Genomic DNA, 9,663 nt, shown 5'->3' on the forward strand with positions numbered 1-9,663 from the left:
ACTGGGTTCCGTGCTCAGCAGGGAGTCTACTTGCGATTCTCTCTTTCCTCTCCCCCTCTGTCCCTCCCCCCACTCTCTCTAATAAATAAATCTTTAAAAAGAGAGAGAGCTTCTCAAAAGCTTATTAAAATAGAGCTTCTCCTTGGGGCGCCTGGGTGGCTCAGTCGGTTAAGCGGCTGCCTTCGGCTCAGGTCATGATCCCAGGGTCCTGGGATCGAGCCCCGCATCGGGCTCCCTGCTCAGCAGAGAGCCTGCTTCTCCCTTTCCCTCTGCCTGCTGCTCTGCCTACTTGTGCTATCTCTCTGTCAAATAAATAAATTAAAAATAAATTAATTAAATAAAATAAAATAGAGCTTCTCCCGATGAGAAATCAAGTATTACCCCCAAATCCAGTAGTTGTCTTTAGACTTAACAAGAATGCGAATGCAAAGGTAGCCAGGTGAACTGTACAGGTGGAATTTTCACAAAACTGCTGAACGAAGAGGGAAGGAAATGTAACAGAGAGGGCCAGCCTGTCCTGTTCCACTAGTGTGGACCTCCAGCATACAGCTCCAAGGTCTAGATGTTTCCATTACCAAAGTGATTTAAACACATACAGAACCCTGCTGGGAAAACTGCACTTGGGATGAATGAAAAGCACTGCCAAATTCAATTTTCCTCATGGGATTGATCCTTCATTCTGGATATCTGCAGCACTAACTCTAGCTCTAAAAAAGCTTTAGGAGATTTAAAAGACCAGATAACATACAGTAACTGAAACTCATCATACCAACAATTGTAAACTTTTCTTATACCTTCAAGAGTGAATGTGCATCCAATTCCTACTGACCAAAAATTCAAAAAGTTCAGATCCCAACCCTAATAATGGACAACGATATAAGGGATATTCCTATCCAGGGCTATGGTTATCGAGTTTAAAAGCCAAGAAAACCTACTCAAAATTCCTCTAAGAAAAAAACTGTTGTCAGGGCGCCTGGGTGGCTCAGTCGTTAAGCGTCTGCCTTCGGCTCGCGTCATGATTCCAGGGTCCTGGGATCGAGCCCGGCACCGGGCTCCCTGCTCCACGGGAAGCCTGCTTCTCGCTCTCCCACTCCCCCTGCTTGTGTTCCTGCTCTCGCTGTCTCTCTGTCAAATAAATAAATAAATAAAAATCTTTAAAAAAAAAAACTGTTGTCTTCACTTTGGCAATTTGTGAAACGGGTTTTGTAAATACTGTTGTCCAAATGCTACCATAAAGTTGGTATGCATTCTCAAAATCTGTTATCTAATTAGTCTCCCCATGGCATGTTATATAAGAAATATATACTCTAAAAGCAGCTGAAGGTTCCAAGCAAAAGTTACTTACCCCAGAAGAAAATGTCTAGTTAAAGTCATTCAGATAACGCAGATGATCTGTTTCCAAGGTTTTGTGAGAATGAAATTTATTTTACTATATCTATGTTTCAGTTTCGCTTAAATTTACTTTTTTTTAAAGATTTTATTTTTTTAAGTAATCTTTACAACCAACGTGGGGCTCGAACTTATGACCCTGAGATGAAGAGTCCCACACTCTGACTGAGCCAGCCGGGCACCCCTACTCTTTTCTTAAGGAATAACACATGTTCTTGGGGACACTTCTAAAGCACAGACTAATTTGACATTCCATTCAGGGTAATTTCACATCCTTAGTCACACGTGAGTACATGGTATGACCTAAGTCATCAGACTAGAGACAGCAGCTAGGCTGAAATGTGTAAGTACATTAATTCAAATAAATGACAGATGCATCTGCTGAAGCCCAGCAATTACCTATTTTAACAGTGTAAATACTCCCTTTCTCCTCTGGGAGGTAATTTTTTTTTTTTTTAAAGATTTATTTATTTGAGGGGCGCCTGGGTGGCTCAGTTGGTTAAGCGACTGCCTTCGGCTCGGGTCATGATCTCAGGGTCCTGGGATCGAGCCCCGCATCGGGCTCCCTGCTCGGCGGGAAGCCTGCTTCTCCCTCTCTCACTCCCCCTGCTTGTGTTCCCTCTCTCACTGTCTTTCTCTCTCTGTCAAATAAATAAATAAAATCTTAGAAAAAAAAAAAATTTATTTGAGAGAGCGAGCGAGCTCGAGCAGGGGTAGGAGCCGAGGGGGAGGGAGAGGAACAAGCAGACTCTGTGCTGAGTGCAGAGCCCCACTCAAGGCTCGATTCCAGGACCCTGAGATCACAACCTGAGCCGAAACCAAGAGTCGGACGCTTGACTGACTGAGCCACCCAGGCGCCCCCCCCCCCCCCGCCCCAGAAGGTAATCTTAATAGACAGCATAACATTCAAGTGATTTCCCACTCATGGCTGAAGAATGCACTGAAAAAGAAAAAGAGAAAAGAAAAAAGAGCTTGCGAGCGGGCAGAGAGGGTGAAGCCCTTCCAAAAGTGCACGCCTCTAACAGCCTCGGACTAGTGGATTCTGCTTTAACTAAGCACCGGCAATAAAAAGAGCACTGAGGGTGGCAGAAACAAAGAAGGCTAAAATAAAAACGCTGTGTTGCAGGAAAGGGCAGGCCCCATCAGAAAATCCATTACTAGCCCAACACCCCACTTTAGAAGCCACTCCAAGTGCGGAAAACATGAGGAGAGCTCCTCTTTTCCACAACCCTTAATTCCCAGCCCTAGTCTGTTTCCTTGTGATCCCAGAGGAAAGAACATGGCCGGATCACAAAGACTGGGTTGAGAGGTCGGCCCTAACTTTCCATGTACCCGTTTTCCACGAGCTGAAACTGAAACGTGCAGCAAAGGCCCCTAGTGCAGCCCACACGAGTCTCGGTTGCCCAAAGGGCAGTCTGTGTCCTTGTTTCCTCGCGGTGAGGAACTGGCCCGAGGTTCAGCCAGGCTACAGCTGGAAAAGGCTGGGTGCGGGGAGGCGGTCCACCGCCCCGGCCCCGGGACGACAGCCCTGCACCCCTGCCTGGGGCTCGCTCTTGAGCGTCAGGCTGAAGGAGCAAACAGCAGAGATGCCCCGGGGAGAGGCCCTGGACAACGGCGTGGGGGTGTGTATTTGTACACCTGGGGTACAGCACACCCATGTGTTGTTTCTACCTGGAGATCCCTCCTTCCCTTGGCTGCTTCCTATCTCTGCCCCCATCTCTTCTTAAGCTCCTCCCCCACCCTCAAATGCACGGTCTCCGTCCTTTACACCCACCCCACAAAGTGCCAAGGTCTCAGGTTCCTCTAGCCCTCCTTACTGTTCCCCCTCCCCTGGAAGCCTCTAATGCCCACCCCCCATTTGGTGTCAGGACGTCCCCCAAGGCTCTGCCTGACCCCCCAATCAGGGCTCAATCCCCCTTGCCAATGTCTCTGAATTCCCTCATCACCCACACCCCCGTCAGGGGTCAGCACCCCCGACCCCACATTCCCCTGCCCAGCCAGGTGCCCTCCCGCTCTGTCTTCCCCCAGATCAGAATCAGATCGCCCCTCCACTCCCCTCTCCTCCGCCAAGGTCCCCGCTCCACACCCTGCGCAGTCAGGTCCCCTCCGGACCCGCCCCCCACCCCCCGGGCCCTCAGGACCCTCCCGGGCCTCCGTCTATCCCCCACCCCCGCCCAGGGGTCCCCGCGCTCTGGCCCTCCAGCTGTGCCCCTCCGGGGCCACCCTCGGCCAAGTCTGCTCCCTACTCGGGCTTCTGTGCCCGCCTTGGGGGCCGCTGCCCTCCCCACCTCAGGCCTGAGCGCCCCCTCAGGTATGGACCCCCAGCACCGCCAGCTCTCCCTCCCGGCTGCGCGGCCATCTTAGCTGGCGCAGGCCTCCCAGCCCGTGTCCCGCCTGCTTCCGGCCAACACGCCGGCCCGCGGCTTCCCCGGGGCCGGGGTCGGACCCGCGTCCGGCCAGCGGCGCGGGCGGCGCTGGGGCCGTTACCTGTACTGTGGGCCGGCGCCCCACGCGAAGCCGGAGCAGTTACTCGCCGCCATCTTGGCGTCTCCACAGAGCGCGAGCTGACCCGAGGCGCGAAGGGGCGGGGCCGCCGGCGGTGACGTCCCCGGGCCCCGCCCCCGCGCCGCGTGCCGCTGCCGCCCCACCACGCGCCCCAGGCCCCGCCCCCCGCGCGAAGCCTGGGCCCTCTCGCTTCTCTCGGCACGTCTCCGGGCTGACTCTACCTCGAGCCCCGCCCCCGCCTCGAGCCCCGCCCCTTCCTGGAGTCCCGCCTTCCCTCCGGCAGCTCAACATCCGGGGTCTCTGCCTCGAGCCCCGCCCCTTCCCGGAGTCCCGCCTTCCCTTTAACCTTAAGGCTTTGTCGGGGGGTCTCTTGCCTACGTCCCAAGACCCGCCCTGAGCGGGAGCCTGGACATAATTTTACTTTGTGTCCCACTTGGGTGGGTTTGGGAGTTCCGCTGGCCGCTCTGGCTGAGTGCAGGTGGCCCTGCTGAGGCGGCCACGTCCTGCTTGTCCCTTGGGCATCCCTGGTTGGCAGCCTTTCGTGGGGCCTTCTAAGAGCCCACTTAGCACCTAAAGCTTGCTGACCCTAAACTAGTGGTTGTCAGCTGGAGTGATTTGCCTCCAGAGGACACTGGGCGGTGTCTAGGGCATCTGTGGCTCCTGGCATGAAGTGGGTGGGGGCCCGGGACGCCCCACAAAGACCGGCTCCAATGTCAGGCTGAGAAACCCTACTCCAAGTGTAAGTCATTTTGAGAGATATTTCTTTTTTTTTTTTTTTAAGATTTTATTTATTTATTTGACAGAGAGAGACACAGCGAGAGAGGGAACACAAGCAGTGGGAGAGGGAGAAGCAGGCTTCCCGCGGAGCAGGGAGCCCGATGCGGGGCTCGATCCCAGGACCCGGGGATCACGACCTGAGCCCAAGGCAGACACTTAACGACTGAGCCACCCAGGCGCCCCTTGAGAGATATTTCTTGACCCACCTACTACAAGCCGGGCCACGTTGGGGGATGCAGCAGTAAGCAAAACTTCATGGTGCCAGTCCTCCTGAACTTAGAGCCAGGGAGGCAGATCATAACCAAACTATTAATTACAATTACAGTGCTTTTTTTGGTTAATAACACTTGACCAAGACAGAATTCACATACTGTACAATTCACCCATTTAAAGTGTGCAATTCAGTGGTCTTTAGTACGTTGACAGAGTTGCACGACCATCACCATTGTGTGATTCCAGAGCATTTTCATCACCCCGAGTAGAAACTGTCTCCATTAGCCGTCATTTCTCAATCTCCCAGCCCCTGGCAACCACTGGTTTGCTTTTTGTCTCTATGGGTTTACCTGTTCTGCACATTTCATATAAATGAGCCACTACTTAGCAATAAAAAGGAATAAACTCTTGAAACACACAACAACTTGGATGAAGCTCTAGAGAATTATGCTGAACAGGGAAAAGCCAATGCAACAAGGTTACATGCTTTACATACTCTTATGATTCCATTTACATAAAATTCTTGAAACGTCAAAATTACAGAAATGGAGAACATATTAGTGATTTCTAGGGGTTAAGGACATGGGGAGGAGGGTATGGGGAGTAGAAGCACTGTACAGGGACAACGTGAGGTATCCTATGGTGAGGACATCTTCTAGCTCTCGACTGTATGGAAAGCAATGGTGAGATTGTACTATAATCGTGTAAGATTTTACCATTGGGTAAATGGGGGAACAGGGTACACAGGATCTCTGTTATTTCTTACTGCATGTGAATCTACAATTACTTCAAATTTTTAACACTTAATTAAAAAAAACACACACACAACAGTATGGGGCACCTGGGTGGCTCAGTCGTTAAAGCCTGCTTCTCCCTCTCCCACTCCCCCTGTTTGTGTTCCCTCTCTCGCTGTGTCCCTCTCTGTCAAATAAATAAATAAAATATTAAAATAAATAAAATAAGAAAAACAGTACATGTACCGACTGTGGAGGGTGGTGTTCCTTTCCTCCTTGATATGAAGCAGGCACAGGGCTAGTTAATTCTTGGACAGAAACCATGCCAAGCCCAGGGTGCCAAGGAAAGCCGTATGGGTGATTTAGTGGATGGCATTCTTCCACTTGAGTCTTCATGACCATGTGTGGCCACCAGGAACAATCGAGTGGGTCTGGCAAATGCAGCTCTCCCACCATGCCCTGGCTAAAGTTCAGAGTAGTAATTACACAGGGCCTCCCTCCAATTCCCTGCAGCTCTGACGAGGTAAAGAAGGCTATATGCTTTATACAAAAGCAGGTCTGTCTTAATGTTTCTCTGGATTACATAATATCCCACCCACCCCCCCACCCCACCCCACCCCTGTTATTTACTACAAGCATTGTGCTAAATGCTTTGCATGCACGATCTTATCTGGTCCTTACAATAGCTCTTAGAAGTAGATACAGTTGATTCTCATTATTGGCAGCTGCTCTGTTCTATAAAGTTGCAGCAAACTGTGCAAGAGTGAATGCTGAAGCATGGCCCCTGGAGGAAACCCTGGGGTAGGTTCCTGCGAGCCTCTGGTCACAATATTTTCATCAACTCATCAATACATAATCTTGTGCTCTGTATGCTTCTGTCTAAAGACACCTTATTTAATACACATTGTAGATTCGTTAACAGCCAACAGCACTATAATTCATGCCTGAATTAAGCTTCTCTAACACATATATTTTCTCTGTAAGCTGCAGCCCAGGCTTTTGTGCTCAGAAACACCAGCCAGTACTGTGCACGGGGGCCACTGTAAATAGCAAAACCACCAACATAAAGTGCAAAAATGCAAAAATCATGGTACGAAATAGATCCCGAAAGGGGCCATTTACAACCTGGGCTGGAATAAGGAGGCAAAATGGTGCCTTGTTCAAACCCAGCTGGGAACATGTATGGCCAGCACTCAAAGTTTTCACCCCTCTGCGTTGTCTGCAAATGACCCTGAAAGCACCGTGAGTATGGATTTGGGGGTTACGAATGTTACAGATGAATTTCAGCCAGTAGGCAAATTTACAAATAGAGAAGTAACTAATAATGAGACTCGAATGTCCTTGTATTAATCCCCTTTGCAAATCATGAAAAGGATAATCAAGGAGCTTTAGCAATTTCATTGCCTCAACCCAATTCTATGAGAACTGATTATGATTCAGGTGTTCCTCTAGGGCAGGGTTTCTCAACCCATGCTGTTGATATTTGGGGCCAGAGAATTCTCGGTTCTGGGGGGCCCGTCATGTGCATTGTAAGGTGTGGAGCAGCATCTCTGGTCTGTACCCACTCAATGCCAACATCATCTCCATCCCCCAAGTCATGATAACCAAAAATGTTGCCAGACACCACCAAATGTCCCATGAGGGGCAGAATCTCCGCCACACCGTGAGAACCACTGGTCTAGGGACTGGAGACACAACAACCACAAAGCGCAACATCTCTGATCTCAAGCAACTTACGTATGGGAGAATGGCAAACGGGGATGTGGGGCAGGGAGGGGAGTTAGTGTTTCTTGGCGACTGAGTTTCAGTTTGGGAAGGTGAAAAAGTTCTGGAGACGGATGGTGGGAATGGCTGCACATTGTGAACGTAATTGATGCCATTGAATTTGACGCTTAAAAATGATCAGAAAGGCAAGTTTTATGTTATGTATGTATATTTTAACCACAATTAAACCAGACAAGAGCCAAGCTTGGCTTTTGCAGCTGCTCCTTGGCAGTGGCCACAGCACCATGGACAGCTCCCTGTGCGCTCTCATAGGGGAGGGACTGCTGCTTTGTAAATGCCCCTCTATCCCGAATGTCTTTCTCCCGCTTCTTCATCCATCCCACTCCTACCCACTCCTCAGGGCCCAGCTCACATCGTCACTGCCCACCCTCCCCGCCGGGAAGTCTTCCCATGCACCCTCCCCCAAGCCACTCTGCTCCAAAGATGTCTCTAAATCAGCCCAGACTCCTTTGCCCATCTGTTTCTCCAAATGGGAGTTCTGCAAAAGCAAAGTCTTTCTTATTCACACACTGGACCCCCACACCCAGCCACAAAGACTGGCCTGGATTTCCCATTCAATTAGCACGAGTGTGTCTTCCCAGAGCTTCACTTCCTCCAGCCAGGAGGCTCTGGGCTCTCCTCTCCTGCTGTGGGGCAACGCCTTTCTGCCTTGGGCTCGGAGGGCCCAGACCCTGATGCAGTGAGTGAAGCAGCAACGGGAGCACAGTGTTGGCTGATCTCCGTGAGGGGAGCCAGCATTCACACATTCCACCTGCATCTCCTGGAGGCCTCCATGCTGGGTACTGCGGCCCTCTGCAGAGAACATGGCCGTGTACGAGGCCAACCAAGTCAGGGGCTCCTGGGTGGCTCAGTCGGCGAAGCATCTGCCTTCGGATCAGGTCATGATCCCGGGGTACTGGGATCAAGCCCCCATCGGACTCCCTGCTCACCGGGGAGGCTGCTTCTCCCTCTCTCTGCCCTTCCCCCCACTCATGCTCTCTCTCTCTCAAATAAATAAATAAAATCTTAAAAAAAAAAAGACCAACCAAGTCTCTTTTATCTTGAATTTTATAGTCTAGCGAGGGGGTCAGAGAATAAACGAAGAAACAAGTAAATAATTTCAAATAGTGGTAAGTGCCGTGACGGGGGGGGGGGGAATCAGGCTCCTCAGTAGGTGAAACACAAACCTATTGTACGTCCTGGTAATTCCGTTCCCAGGCGTGTACCCAGGGGAACTGAAAACAGGGACCCAGATAAGTCTGGTCACAGCCATGTTCACAGCAGCGCTATCCACGATAGCCAAACGGTGGCAACGGCCCCGATGTCCATCCACTGGTGAACGGGTAAACAAAAATGTGGCTAATGCATACAGTGGAATATACTGTTCAGCCATCAAAAGGAACAGAGCACTGAAGCTGCAGTGTGGATGATCCTTGAAAAATTATGCTCGACCAAAGAGGCCAGACAAAAAAATGATATAGTGTATGACTCCATTTATATGAAATGTCCAGAACAGGCAAATTCACAGAGATAGGAAGCAGATTAGAGGTTGTCAGGGTTTGGGGCTGGGGGATGGGGAGTTAGTTTTTTTTTTTTAAGATTTTATTTATTTATTTAAGAGAGAGAGAATGAGAGACAGAGAGCATGAGAGGGAGGAGGGTCAGAGGGAGAAGCAGACTCCCTGCCGAGCAGGGAGCCCGATGCGGGACTCGATCCAGGGACTCCGGGATCATGACCTGAGCCGAAGGCAGTCGCTTAACCAACTGAGCCACCCAGGCGCCCAGGGAGTTAGTTTAATAGGGACAGAGTTTCAGTTTGGGAAGATGAAAAAGTTCTGGAAATAGATAGTGGGGATGGTTGCGTGGCCATGGGAGTGTGCTTAATGTCACCGAACTGTACACTTTCCAATGGTTAAAATGGTAAATTTTATGTTTTGAGTATTTTACCACAATTTTAAAATGTATATACTGAAAAAAAAAATCGGACTGGGCAATGGAATGGGGTGATGGAGTGTGGGGGCAAGGGAGGGATGGTTGGGGAAGGCCTCTCTGAGGAGAGTACTTCTGAGCTGACACCTGAATAATGTAAACATCTGCTGGAAGAGCGTTCCTGGCAGTGGGAACAGTATGTTCAAAGGCCCTGTGGTGGGGATGAACGTGATGTGTTCCCAGAACAGGTGAAAAACCACCGCATTGACAAAGCAATAGGCATCAGTTCCTACTTGGGGCCATTCGTTCATTTCCTGGGGCTGCTGTAACAAAGTACCACAAAACCAGATGGC

At 50.4% G+C, this 9,663-nt stretch overlaps 1 protein-coding gene across 2 annotated transcripts in view; it reads right to left on the reverse strand.

Annotated features, from left to right (window-relative positions):
- ZFR2 (zinc finger RNA binding protein 2) overlaps positions 1 to 4,026 on the reverse strand; it is a 39,080-nt gene extending 35,054 nt beyond the window's left edge. Inside the window, exon 1 of one of the 2 annotated variants that reach the window (XR_014149215.1) lies at positions 3,877 to 4,026. Coding sequence is in view for 1 of the 2 variants with exons in the window: in XM_081833359.1 (XP_081689485.1) it covers positions 3,877 to 3,929 (53 nt within the window). In the remaining variant the exon portion in view is untranslated. The remainder of the gene's footprint in view (positions 1 to 3,876) is intronic. The other variant, XM_081833359.1, reaches the window with a different exon arrangement.
- Between the last annotated feature and the right edge of the window lie 5,637 nt (positions 4,027 to 9,663).

The sequence above is a fragment of the Leptonychotes weddellii genome, chromosome 1 (genome assembly GCF_054177405.1).
Source record: "Leptonychotes weddellii isolate Sample4059 chromosome 1, ASM5417740v2, whole genome shotgun sequence".
NCBI lineage: Eukaryota > Metazoa > Chordata > Mammalia > Carnivora > Phocidae > Leptonychotes > Leptonychotes weddellii.